This window comes from Sander lucioperca, chromosome 24 (assembly GCF_008315115.2).
Source record: "Sander lucioperca isolate FBNREF2018 chromosome 24, SLUC_FBN_1.2, whole genome shotgun sequence".
Classification (NCBI taxonomy): Eukaryota; Metazoa; Chordata; class Actinopteri; order Perciformes; family Percidae; genus Sander; species Sander lucioperca.
In genome coordinates this window covers 7,666,485-7,680,963 of record NC_050196.1, presented here as the reverse complement: position 1 = coordinate 7,680,963, position 14,479 = coordinate 7,666,485, and the positions used below count along the sequence as shown (strand labels likewise).

At 40.4% G+C, this 14,479-nt stretch overlaps 1 protein-coding gene across 1 annotated transcript; it reads left to right on the top strand.

Moving 5' to 3' along the window:
* Positions 1 to 293: 293 nt before the first annotated feature.
* slc19a1 (solute carrier family 19 member 1) lies at positions 294 to 10,615 on the top strand. The gene is made up of 6 exons (XM_031292071.2): positions 294 to 365; positions 1,309 to 1,958; positions 3,574 to 4,357; positions 7,185 to 7,377; positions 7,593 to 7,734; positions 10,093 to 10,615. Exons 2-6 carry the CDS (start codon positions 1,656 to 1,658, stop codon positions 10,294 to 10,296), a joined length of 1,626 nt encoding a protein of 541 aa, XP_031147931.1. The 5' UTR covers positions 294 to 365; positions 1,309 to 1,655; the 3' UTR covers positions 10,297 to 10,615.
* The last annotated feature ends 3,864 nt before the right edge of the window (positions 10,616 to 14,479 follow it).

Sequence of the window (14,479 nt, the reverse complement as noted above, 5' to 3'; positions counted from 1 at the left end):
AATAATAGTTGCATTTATGTTATATTATAACATTGTTAGACAACATGTTATGCATTTAATATTATAGGCCTATATTACAACATATGTCTGCATATACATTAGAATTATTATTATACTTGATTGATAGTATATATTTTTTTGTATTAGTTACACTATTATCTGTCCAACAGATGGCGAGCAAAGCACTTGCAAAATGCAGAAAGAGTGAAACAAAATATGAATTGTAGTAACTTGTGCCATCACTGTGCTATCAACTTGTGCTAGCAGTAAAACTGCAAAACTACATTTCCCAGTTGTCAATGCGATGAGAGAAGAGCAGTGTGAGCGATAAGTTAAGCGCTGCAGCTTCAGATGGAGCACACGAGGTATGTAACGTAACGTTGTCTCAATGTCGTGCACCCTAAAAGTATAAACAACAAAATTGTGCGTAATAGAAAGCCAGCTTGTTGTTGTCTACACGGCCTGTCAGTTACTCGCTTTAAGATATTGTGTTATTCATTGTTGTGGCAACAAAAGCTACATGAGTCCATTGTTTTTATACGGGTACACCATTAGCCAGCATGCTAGCTAGCTAGATATAACTTCTCACCTGTATTACATTGTGCTATAAAGTGATGTCCCGCATGTATGGGTCGTTGTGACACACACAAACAACCAAACCACAGCCAGGTTTAGCACATTAGCAGCTAACGCAACGGTCAGTGAAGCAGTGGAATGCTAACACGCTGTTACCCAATTAGTGACTTGTGTAACTTGTTTGCATTTTCCCCTAAAAATCGTGATACGTAACGTTAACTCAGGCCAATATTCCATTCCTCAGGAGCACAATGTGTTTCACTTTTATATGATTAATTAGAAAGTACCACTGCTGAGACAGGTGATGCATTATTTGAAGCATGTCCCTAATTTATGCAGCATATGATTTCACTTGTTTGAGGTATAAAATAAAAAAAACAAAATGGGAATAATTACCCTAACTGGTTCCAGTTTATTTAACTGTGAGTATTTGCTGGTCTTCATACTCTTTTATGAATAGTTTTAGGTTTTGGACTGCTGGTCAAACTAAACAAGCTATATGTAAACTTGTGATGGGCATTTTCACTATTTCTCATATGTAATACACCAAACAAATTGATTTATTGGGGAAAATAATATGCTGATTTATAGTAATAGTTAATTGTAGTCCTATTTTGAGTTCAAGCAGGGAGTTCTAGTCTGTCACAGTAAAAAAAACACACCGCTCTAATGTCAGCTTTCTGCACAGGATCAAAATAGTCTGACTAACTGACAACATTGTTATCTTTTCAGGTTAACAATGACACCAGACCTAGCTGCTGGATAGCTTGCAGTCAGAACATGTCACAGTGCGGAATAGAGCAAAGGTCAACGTTTTCTCTTACATGCCAACAACGGTGTGTAGGATTTTAACTACCTTGTCATCACCCTGTTAAAATGTTAATTTAAACCATTTCAGTATTCTCTGGCATGGAAAGGCAGTTTGATTGAAACCCAAACAGTTGGGCTTTTACTTTTGTTCCCTCGTTTCAAGTAGTAAGTTGGCAGCTTTTCACGTCCAAACAAGTTCTCACATGGTGATTTGACACAGCAGAAAAAAAAACTTAAACTCTGCATCACAGAGTGGTCCAGCTGACACAATGGTAGCAGATGACACAGCAGAAAGTGGGGACAGATCAGACGGGGAGAAGAAGATGGACCTGAAGGAGCCTGCATCTGAAGACATGGGAGGACACGAAGATGGAGACGTAGAGATGGTTGTCTTCGCTTCGGAGGGCCTGTCTCCCTCCGAAGGTCCCATAGAGGCAGCCGAGGAGCCCAGAAAGTGGAAATGGGCCGTGTTTTTCTTGTGCCTCTTTGGATTTATGGCATCGATAAAGCCCGGGGAGCCCTTCATTACACCGTATCTACTCAGCCCTGAGAAGAACTTCACCAGAGAGCAGGTTAGTGGTTTCTTCAGGATGAAATGTGTTGAATGAAGTCTGTGCTGTTTTTTTTCTTACAGGTATATTTGTCTTTGTGTGGACACCAGTGCAAAATCATTTGGAATGTATTATTACAGGGTAAATACTGGATAAAAAAAAGTCCAAAATGAAAAATGGAAGACATTCAAGTCATTGTTTTGGGCTCATATACAGGAGACTGTCCAGAAAAGTTAACCTGTAAGACTCGTTCAGTCAAGCACTAAATACACAGTAAAATGAATGCATGTCCTGTGGGGAGTCTGCTGATCCAACTTACTGTGGTCAAAGTTCACATTCCTCCAAGTGGGTCAGTGTAATAGGTTTGTGAATGGTTTAGGAAATCTACAAAAATCATTGCTGGACTGATGTTGTAGATTTTGTTAGCTTCTTTTTTTTTCTTTTATTTAAATGATCTCGCCCCAAGAATAACTGCTAAATGTTTCTAGCATTTGCCTCTTAAACTAGATAGGACAATGTGTGGAAAAACACTCTTTGTTAGACCAGAATGGCAGCTGAGTTCACCTCTTGCATACAGATTTGTTGTGTTTATATCTGAAGCAGTGTCACTTCCCTATCCTATCAAGACCTTAATTTAACAGATTCCAATGAATAAGCTGCCCCTGACTTAAGTTATTAATCAACTGTAATCACATGTGTATCCCAGCAATCTCATCAATCCAAAGCTGGTCCTGGTGACACAAAAGTCACACAGTCTGTGTCTGCCAGGGAGATTTTGTTCCAGTTGAACCAGTTTACTTTAATGAAATCAAATGTGTTATTACTGTTGTGCTGGGCAACAATGGTTCTTATCATATGGTCTTCTTTTTCTAAACACGTTGTCCAAAATAATGTTACCAAGCAAGATTAAAAAATAACTAAAGTGTTATTAGGACTTGTTTAAAAAGGGGGAAGAGTTTGTTCTGATGTAGTGCATAAACTGTTCATTAGTGATTCATCTGCAAATAATTTTCCTCGGATTCGTCGATAAAAGGTCAGAAAATAGTAAAAAATAGTCCAGACACATCTTCAAATGTCTTGTTTTGTTTGACCAACACTTAAAAAACCCTAAATATTGTGGCCGGGTTGGTCAGTGGGTAGAGCAGGCGCAGGAGGTTTATGCCTCGACGCAGAGGTCCAGGGTTCGAATCCGACCTGTGACAATTTTCTGCATGTCTTCCTTCTCTCTCTCCCTCCCCTTTCTCACCTAGCTGTCCTGTCAAAATAAAGGCGGAAAAGCCCAAAAAAAATAAACCAACTAAATATTAATTGTACTATAAATCAGATCAAATTAGGACATCTTCATATTTGAGTTGTGTGTAATTGGAGCTTCTCTGGTCTTTGTTTTGATAGCCGGTCTGGCCACACGTGCATGTTAGTGCATGTGGCCGTGGAAAAAACTTGGGTAACTGTCTGTGGGAGCCGTGTGGAGGCAATCCCAGCCTGTTGTTTTTTCTTTACCAGTATTTTGAGTGCAGCCCCTGAGTAGATAATAGATACACTAAGTATCCTCCCTGCAGAGACACATTTTGTAAACTAAGACTGGAACTTTCATCCGCCTCACTGATTTCTTAATTGACTTTACTGTAATTTCCAGGTGACCAATGAGATCACTCCTGTGCTGACGTACTCCTACATGATGGTGCTGGTGCCAGCCTTCCTGCTGACAGATCTTCTGCGCTACAAGCCCGTCCTGATCATCCAGGGTGTCAGCCAGGTGGTCATCTGGCTCCTTCTGCTTCTGGGCTCCACCCTAACTGAAATGCAGTTGATGGAGGTCTTCTACGGTGTTACCATGGCCTGCCGCGTGGCCTACTCTTCCTACATCTTCTCCCTGGTCAGCCCAGCCCTCTACCAGCGCGTGGCCGGATATTCCCGCTCCGCAGTCCTCTTGGGGGTGTTCACCAGCTCAGTGCTGGGTCAGCTGTGCATATCCCTGGGAAATGTCAGCTTCTACACCCTCAACGCCATATCTTTGGGTTTTGTCAGCTTTGGTCTGAGTCTCACGCTGTTCCTGCCTTGGCCTAAACGCTCCCTGTTTTTCCACCGGACATGGAATCAGGAGCAAAAGGAAGTGGCAGCAGTAGCCACCAAATCAGAACTGGACAAAATAAACCAGCAAGAGAGTGTCTCGTCCTCGGCGCCCCCCCTGTGCTCTGCATCACGCTGGAGGCATTCTGTCTTTGTTCAGATGCTGCTGGAGTTGAGAAACGTGGTTAGGAGGCCCAGCCTGAGGCTCTGGTCCCTGTGGTGGGTGTTCAACTCCACAGGGTACTATCTGGTGCTGTTCTACGTTCACATCCTGTGGAGCAAAGTCTCCCTGGCCGCTGAGAACAAGAACATTTACAACGGGGGAGTGGAGGCAGCTTCTACACTGCTGAGTGAGACATTTCTGGAGCTACAATACTTAGTTTTTAATATCTAATGCTCAGTCCTCATACAGCACTTAGGTTTCAGTTTCACAGTCCTGGATGCTTTTTTCCCCCATTGGCATGCAACTCCAACTTGCCATCGGCATTTAGATGCAAATAATGGGGACGACGACTCTGTGCTTAATAGCATCAAAATATCAAAAGCTCAAAAGTTTTTTCATTAATAGTGGCTTTCCTAGACAAAGTTAATCTGAAAACTCACAAATATTTCTTAATCTAGGGGATCTTTTTAAAGAATTTTCAAGCTAAGAAAAGGAACGTGTTTGTGAAGATGGCCTTCAATGTTCAAACATGGATGGAAAAGTAGAGCACATTATACCGATTTGTTAATGCCACAAGTAGGGCTGCTCGACTGTGGAAAACAGCATAATCACAGTTATTTTGGTCAATATTGGTTATTTATTAACACGATTACTCATTGACTTTTTGGAAAGATGTTAGACTCATTGACCTTAAAAACAGTGTAACAGGTACACAAATCAACAGTGAAAACACCAACTGTGAAATTTTTTTTACTCGCAAAACGTAATGAGCAAAATAATTGTTTTTCACGATTACATTGTTTTTGTGATCGGTAGTGAAGGGAATTCTGGGAAAAACCATTGGCCCGAAGGCCAGAAAAAAATCGGACTCCAATTACTCTAACCACTCTAATTCCTTGTGATACCAGAACTCAATGCTCAAAACTGAGACGATAGATTCAAGTTTAACAAAGTTTACTAAGTCCAGCAGTTAAGTTCACAGAACACAATTGTGGGTTCACAAAAAGAGACTAAGTGTCCCTAGCTTCAGACATCAAATGTACGGAGCTCTGGTCAGCCAAGTCCCTGTCAAGTTTGTGAACCCCGATTCTAACTCTCCCTCTCTTCTTATTGTCTCCTCTTCGGGTCCTGTCCTCTCCGTTGTGTGTGTGGGTGTGGGTGTGGGTGTGGGTGTGTGGGTGGGTGGGTGCTGCTATCTTCATAAACAACAGACTCAGGTGTGAGCCTTTTGTCTGGTCTTCTCGTTCTTCCTAACCTTTTCTCCTTGCCCGTACACACACACACACACACACACCAACATAACAGCCATTTCCTGTTGTTCTACTTCTCTGTCTGGTACAAAACAGTTTCTAACATACGTTCCTAAACTATGATAAACTGTAATCAAAGCTAAAGCTAAACCATTTGTGTGTCTGAGCCTATTCATTGTACAGGGAATACAAGTGTGCCCTCCCTGGAACTTGTGACCACCATCTCATGACTAAACACAACTCAGCAATGAGCAACACAATATAAAATGAACTGTAATACTGTGAATAAACACATCTAGATTACAGAAATATTTCTACAGTAGGAGCCAAAATTGCGATTAAAATTCAATTAATTGGACAGGCCTAGCCACAAGTACATGGATTGCTGTGGTATAAAACACACAGATTCTACTGGTGAATGAAGCCCTACATCAGATGATGTGGGAGACAGATAATCGCTCTATTGACATATTCACCTAACTGAAATTGAGTGCAGGTGTACCTGTTTTGTCTTGCCAGTTTATGGTGTTAACATTGAGCACCAAAATATAAAAATTGGGTCAGACCCTAAAGTCTGCAAAAAGCATCACATTTGCACATAAAAAATGTGAAGAATGTAACCTGACTGTATACTTCTGTCACCTGTAGTTAAGAGGTTGAGTCCTTGATTTCCCACGTCTTATTCTGTTAATGATTACCAGTACACCAGGTTCAGTCGTCATTAAATGGCCTTTAATCAGCTGTTAAGCACAAAGGTAGCAGTTTGTTTAAAAAATCTGGACATAATGTGCAAGCAGTAAAAAGTTATGTTGTAAAACAAAATCTAATAGTAAGTAAATGAGGAAAACAGGCCGAACTTCCTCAAGTTACTTAGTTAGTAATGTATAAGAGAACAGATTGCTTTAAGTATATCTTTTTATAGTGAAAGTAATATGTTAATAAAAACAAGATTGTGGTGACATGACATTATTTTCCACCGTGATTAAGTGACAATAGTCATAGAGTAGTGATTAAGCGCCTGATTTACACAATATCTCTATACAGACTACTTGTAGCAGCCCAGGGCCCGTATTAATCCATAGCGATGTATGCAAATATCCAAAAACCTGTTGATATCCAAGTCTTTGATAATGTTTAAAAGTAGCTGTGTTTCTCCTTCTTATCAGTTCTGCAGCCTTGCAAACTGTTGGCTGGTTGGTTTGTTTATAGCAACCATAGCAACGCACAGAGCTGACCATAAGCCGTAAACAGGCAAGAGGCCATAAACTGTGGTGAAAACCCAGATTAAGACACATATTCCAAATGTGCTGTATACATGTCCAAAGAATGCCTCTAAAACCCCAATAATAACGGAATATCCCACGTCTTAATCGGAAAATGCTATATTCGGAAAAAGGCCTTATTCAGAATATCCAACCGGAATATGCTGTTTACATGACCTGTATCAAATTCGGAATATTTTCATATTCGGAATAATAGTGGAATATTGGTGTGCATGTAAACGTACTCACTGTCTCCTTAATGCCATCACAAGCTCCTACTGGCAACTCCTGACCACTTGAGAGAGCACTTGAGCTGTCTTAAACAACTGGGAGAGTAAGAGTGATTCTTAGCTTTAAGAAATTTGATAACTTTTATACTTAAGTTTGAAAGTAGGAGTAAATTTCATGAATTCTCAGCACTTAAGACTAAAATGGCAATTTGAGAAGCTTGATAAACACGGGCCCAGATGAACAGTTTTCATGGCTTTGTATCTCTCTGCAGGTGCGTTGACTTCCTTCACTGCTGGCTATGTGAAAATCCGGTGGAACGTCTGGTCTGAGCTGGTCATCGGCGTCATCACTGCACTGCAGGCAGGTCTGCTGCTCCTCATGGGCACCACAGACAACATTTGGGTCTGCTACACGGCCTACGTCCTCTTCAGAGGCTTCTACCAGTTTCTGGTGCCAATTGCCACGTGAGTGTCAAATAAAATGTATGTTTTGATCTCGGAATAAAACTACCAAACTGTTTTCCTAATCCTCGGTTGAAACTGTGGTGCAGCAGGAAGTTACAACAACTATGAGTCACAATGACTGCGTATATGCAACAGATACATTTTGAAGTTTCCTAAAGTGGAGCGTTGTACTCACCCGTCTGGCCTGTGGTGATCATTGTATCATCTCTCCATAGTTTCCAGATAGCCTCGTCACTCACCAAGGAGCTCTGTGCCTTAGTGTTTGGCATCAACACCTTTTTGGGGACCATACTGAAGAGCATCATCAACCTGATCATTTCTGACAAGAGAGGCCTGGCGTTGGACGTGCAAGCTCAGGTAAAACACTCATGTAATTCTTAACGCTAGGGCTGGGTACCGAATTCAGTACTTTTTAAGGCACCGACTGAATTGCCTCTAAAGTATTGAGTATCGAAAATGCCTCGCCATTCAATATCCAATTTCAATCTAACGTTACACGGCGCAGAGGCAGACAGGAAAAACTCTACGTTAAGCACAGAGACGGGGCTCACGTAGTAGGAGCTGAAAAATAAATACGATTTGTGCCGTAATGTTGTAATTTCTTTTTGTTTTATAAAATTGGTATCGAAAAAAAGTTTTGCTTAGGAACCGGTATTGAATATTTTTGAACGCCTGGCAGCTTGTCTCAAAGCATTGGCTGGGTTTCCTCCCTGGCTGTGTTTCCTGTGTTACGGCATAACCACAACCCTGGGAAAACACTGGTCTAGGACTTCCAGGGCTTGGCTGCCCGTGCACATACTGTATGAATCCCCAGAGATACAGTAAGCGTTGCCAGGCTAAAGGTAAGGAGACTAGGCCTGCCTGTCGCCTCGCTGTCCCAACGCTGCTCCGATCCGTCACTCCATCAGCTTGCTCTCCGTGGTCCGACACTGGTTAGCGTCGGTGCTCATATGACAGTTCATTTTGTAGACATTTAAAGACGCAGACAATAACTTTGACACAACTTATTGGGGAAATAGGGGCCCTCAACCGTCCTTCTTCGTGGCACTCAGAAACATCCTGTCCTGATTTTTCACAACTGTCTTCAATAGGCCCTGTTGTATACTAACAGTGGCTTTGTGACTAATGTCTACCATACACTACAAGACTTTGAACAGACTTTGAAAAGACTAAAGTCTGACACCCTCTCTCATCTAAAGACAATCAGCTCACATCTAACGTTAAAGACTGTCAGAATACGTAAAGACTGGGGATCTGGCAGGCTCACACATTGTAGCCCCATCCCCTCTGGAACACCCTCCCTGCAGATATCCAAAATGCTACATCCCTGGACATTTTTAAAAAAACTCCTGAAACACCACCTGTTTACCACAGCCTAGTTATTATTAACTTATAACAACTAGCTTATTATTATAACTAGACTTTTTTTGAAAAATGGAACCAAGCTAGCTAGCTACCGCTAGCGTTAGCTGGTAACTTAAATGACAAATCCGGCTGGGATATGTTTTCATGCTAATCGAATGTGACCAGTTTTTTAGCATGAAAACATCGGTCGACTCGGTACACATAATGTAATTAACCCCTAGGTTAATTTTGCGTCGGATTTGTCCTTTAAGGGAAAGTTTGCAGATTTTCTGTTCTGCTGTACATGCAGATGAATGGCAGCAGGACCCAGAGGTCTGCGTTTATCCACCGGTAAAACTCCCGTTGGATGACACGCTTCAGAAGGGTTGAATATCGGCAACTTTCCCTCTTTAGCGTTTAGCTTAGCGTGGGCTATAGCAACTATAAACAACACTGGCTCTAGCCACTTGCTGCTTCCTGTCTGGTGCTGGAGGCAGCACACCCACTGGTTGTTGACAATGTTCACCTGATGTAACTTCACTACCAGACCTTAAAACTTAAGATAATATCAAACAAGTTTGATTTTGTCGGAACGTCAAGATGAGAAAAAGACTGACTCGGACTGCGTTTTTTATGACCACCATCCCACTAAACGATTGAGACGACTGGAGCACGGCCCAACTTTAGCAAGACTCTCAGGATTTCATTCCAGTATTGAAAGATTTGTCTGCGACAGTGGAATCGCTTGAAAAGTCGTCTGGTGTAAGCTCAACATAAGTAAGCCCTGCCTACCCAGCCTGACAGCCATGCAGAACAACCAGTGGGAAGATAGTGTGCCGTGATACCTGCCAGGATTATCTCAGTACGCTCTAGGGAAAGGCAAGTTATTTATATCTCACAATTTATACATTTGCTGAGTGCTTTACATACAGAAATTCCTTTTTAAAGAGGATATAAGACCAGGGGGAAAATACAGTAAAAGGAAAGTTGAATAGATCTTTTCTTACAGGAGACTTTCTGAATTGTCAAACAGGTGTAACAAACAACAACTAATTGCTGGAATAGAGACATCATTGATGTGATTAGTTCCACCTGTGTATGTAAAAACTTGGGCAACATTTAACTGGAATTTTTCTGCAATATTTGCTCAACAGATACTGAGATGAAGTGAAATGAAACATGTTTTTAATATTATTTAATGCAATTTGTTATTTACACCCCAGTATTTTTACCTATTATTTAAAAAATATACTCAATTTATGTGTAGGGGAATGAACTTTGGTCATCCTCCATTAGTGTTTTATGACTGAATTGTCTTACATGTCTTGAGTCAGGTTTTAAGATGTCTCCTTTTTTTCTTCTTTCTTACAGTTCCTGGTGTACTTTGTTTACTTTGTCATTCTCACCGTCGTCTACTTTGTCTGTGCCGCTGTGGTCATCATCCGTCACTATAGAAAACAGCCCAGGGAAGGAGGCGGGGCCAAGGAGCAGGCGGCGCCCACGCAGCTCAGCCCCGTGGCCGCAGATTCGGAGGCGGAACCTTTATCGAACGGCAAAAGTGCCAAAGCAGAGTGACAAGAAACGTGTCCCGCCTTAAACAGTCTTCTATCAGTATCTCGTCTAGATCACAGTTTCTGCTGCTAAGCTCTTCAGACTCAACGGGATCAATCCCTTTAATGCTCTAATTGGTGATGGAGTGGTTTTAGTGTTAGCCGCTGAGCCTTAATTATAGAAGTGCCTCCTCTGACACCTGGAGCTCCTGCACAACACCAGGCAGAAAGGCGTCTTGTGTCCGACGTCTTGGGACAGTTTGGTTTTAGTTTTTGATGATCAGATGCTGTAACTGAGAAGAGTAAATTCTACTTTTTATTATTTTTTTATTTAACACAAAGCACTAAGTAGTACTAGGCTTTCATATTGAGACAAATCAACTTAAACACAGAGAGGGACCATTCACGGAATGGCCAGAACTTTGCCTTTTCTTTTTTTGTGTATTTTGTACAGAAAACAGTGACTTTCAGTTCTAACATCCTGAACTGTCCTGTTTCAGTGATTCAAACAATGGTTCATGATTACTATGTGACCTCTAAGTATTACTTCATGATATTCAGTGGTGTAGTCTAATGTATTGTAGTGGGTATACTGTACTGTATATATATTGGGGGGGGGGGGGGGGTCTGGGTGTCCTCCCCAGGGATGTTTTGATCATCAACGACTTCATTTCCTGTATTCAGATACACTTTTATGCACCAATTTACGGTGGAAATACCTTTTATTTAGCCTATGTTAAGAAGAAAAACACAAGATGACAATTCAAAATATAGCAAAACTATAACAGAAAGTATGTCGTTGCGTGTCATTAGGCATTTTTAAGTAGGTATGTGAAACTCCTGGAGCTTTCTTAGTGGGTATACTGCGTATACCTGCGTATCACGTAGACTACACCACTGATGATACTTTTTCTGGTTTGACGGATTTTAGTTTTTTAATTGACACTCCTGTTGTAATATTACAGTTTGATAGTTATGTGTTTGTGCCATTTTGAGAAAAAAACGAGACCATATTAGTATAAATTGCTTTAAGATACAGGGTTTCCTTTCTGCATTGATAATAATCACATTTCACATCTCATTGGTATAATTAGATTTATCCGATTTTATCAGTTTATTTGAAGCTGAAAACTGCAGATTTTATGCAGTGCGTTATGTAATGTAATTTATGCTGCTAAAGTCGCTCTTTGTGATTTAGCAGCATCAGAATATGTTTGAGTTATCCCTATTTGATACCTTGCAGAATGCGTTGCTTTGGAGAAATCACATGTGGAAGTAGTTTACACAGATGCATGCTTAATTGACAATTGATAATCTAAATGCACACCACTAAAGTTGGTTATCAAATGTGATATTTCTTTTCAGTTTTGATTTTCAGCAGTATGTCAGGTGACAGGATGACAAAGCACCTGTCAGCAGTACTGCTGCCTTTGACTCTATTTTTCACTGTGTGTATTCAGGTCCAAACAAGATCTCCAGTGCAAACATAAAACGTCCATCTGCTTTCAGCAGGGGATCTTTCTTACAATAGACACAAGAGTAGTGACTAAGGTTTGAGTTGGATTGTACTTACATTAAGAAGAAGATATTTTTTAAACTTGATTGAAATAATTGCTGCGATAAAAATGTAACTGTGAATCTGTCTGAATGCTGTAAAAAGAAAAACCTGACTTTAATCGGATGTTTATTTTGTATTCACAAATAAATTACGTTTGGTGGATTAAAAAGCTCCTTGATCTTTTTTAAACATTTTATATACCATAGGTTAACATACATATTTCCCCTGATATTTAACTATTGATACATTGTTGAGTCCAGGGATTTTTGCAGCTGAAATCTTTGCAACCAGATTGAGATTTTATGAGTTAAAACATACAGTTTTATGAGGTACTAGATTTAATAGAGTTGTTTGGTCAGCTGCAGTTGCCGCTCACAGCATGAAGACCAAGAGCCCTCTGATTATTTGTTTTTCTGCGTTTCTTAGTAGGTCGGTTTTAGCTGAACACGTGACGAACTCCCTCCGGTATAAATCTAGTTCTAGTCTGACAACGTGTACAAAACCTGGGTTCTCCTTCTGGAAGTGCTCCGTGTTTAACTGTATGTCTACAAATCAAGAAAAGACACAGCAGACTGATGATAATCTAAGTCAGAATTGTATCTAGCAGTTTGCCAAATTCGCTGTTGCCCTTTAGCCCTGACGTCCTTTTGAGTACACAGTGACTTGGCAGCACACCCAGATGATCACTCATTCACTGTTGCATTTGCACCAGATTATGTACTTGCGTTGAAGTTGAATATGTTTAGTGTAGATTGTATACTGTAAATGTGGACCTTTGTTTGGCTGTGATTCAATTGGCTGCCATTATTACATTTGAATACTTTCACCGGGAGCGTATTGAAACATTGTAAAACCACTTGGGAAAAGAACTGCTTCACCATATACCTTAAAACCCGTTTCATCTTAACTTTTAAGAAAAAGTAAAACAACTGAATTTGATTTGTAGAAAATCAAACTGAGCCCTAAATGCTGCTCAGTTATTTTAAAAGTATATTTAAGCAGCCTGTACTCTTAAGCTTGCAAAGGGAAAACTGGCCCATAAAGTGAAGGGAATAGGACTATACAGTAGGTTCACGTTAAGTAACGTGTGCAGACTAGAGACAATGCAGCTAGTTGATACAAACGTTTGCTAGGTCTCTGTATATGTCCTCTACCTGCCCGTTACAATCCGTTCTATATTTATGTAATCATCAGAAAGACACTGTCACTATTCCTCTGAAAGGCTGCAGCTGCTTCTCCCTGCATGCAGTTTTAAAATGGTGCTCTAACCCACAGTAAACGTGACTCAGTTATTTCATCAATAACTAGTGAAATTTGTTCACTTGCTGCCCTCAAGTGGTTCAACTTCTGGACTATCTGTATTCATTTTCAGCTACAACATGAATATCTAATTTATTGCTTTATTTTCCTCTTGGAAAGAAGAAGACATTGGTGTTTTGTTGCTTTTATTAAGTACAGCCCATATAAAACACTTCATTTATACATAATGTATATCCTAAAACAAAAGCTAACAGGGTATGAATAACTCGGTGCATTTTGTGGAAACTTTGGAGCGTATAGAACTTTTTACAACTTATAAATGTCGGAGTCACAACTTATCCTTAAGCAGTGCTGCTTTATGTGTTACAATAAAAACGAGTGTCACAAATCACTGCAATCATCTGAAAGTCCTCAGTTAGTATATTGCAAAGGCTAATTTGACCATTGAAAGTGGGCCTTTTTGTAAACAAAAGCCTAATATTTTAGCTGTATTGAAGTGCAACATATTTAAAACTACAAAAAAAGAAGAAACGTGAAGTGCAAAAACACACCTGTCATTCATTTTAAACACACATCTATTGCATCTACACACAGACACACACACACACACACACACACACACACACACACACACACACACACACGCGCACACACACACAGTGCGTCGGAAAGCCACGAAACCAAACATTTCAACTCTGTCCTCCCACAATTTAAAGTAGAATACACATTCAAATACAAACAATCACATACTGTATGTAGAGGAGTAAATACGATCTGGGAAGTGATAATAAACATGACAAAAATAAAAATTTGAAACTTGAACCCTCGCAATATTTTCTTTACAACACACCTAGTAGCCGTCGCTGAGGAGTCAGCAGTAAACAACTGTAACAATGCCTTGCCTGTTGGTAGAGCTGGCGGCCCAGACCAAACAATGGCGTTTCTTTTTTTCCCCTTTTGCTTTCAGTCCTGTTCCTCCCCACGCTGCCCTAGCTCTTCTCTAACACTGTGAGACTGCATACATCCACACCAGACCTGCTTGTTTTAATGAGCTAGAGGTCGTTGTCAGGTATGCTGACGCCGCCTGTCACAGGAAGGAGCAACTTCCCGTCTAAGCTTTGAGGCCCCCTCATTGCCTCTTTGGAAAATCTAGAAAAAAAATGTCAGGAAGATCTGCTTCAAGTCTAAAAGGTTGTTTTTTTTAATTACATTCTGGGCTATTCATTTCTGCACTGCAACTGTAGTCGTTTTTATATCATGATTAATAACTTAAATATGTCCCTTCTTAGTGTCTTATAATACACAAGACTTAAAGTGTAACTCTTGCCAAAATGCAACCTAGGGTCTTTTTGTGAATGTACCCGAGTCAAACTTTCGTTTAAAAGCATAT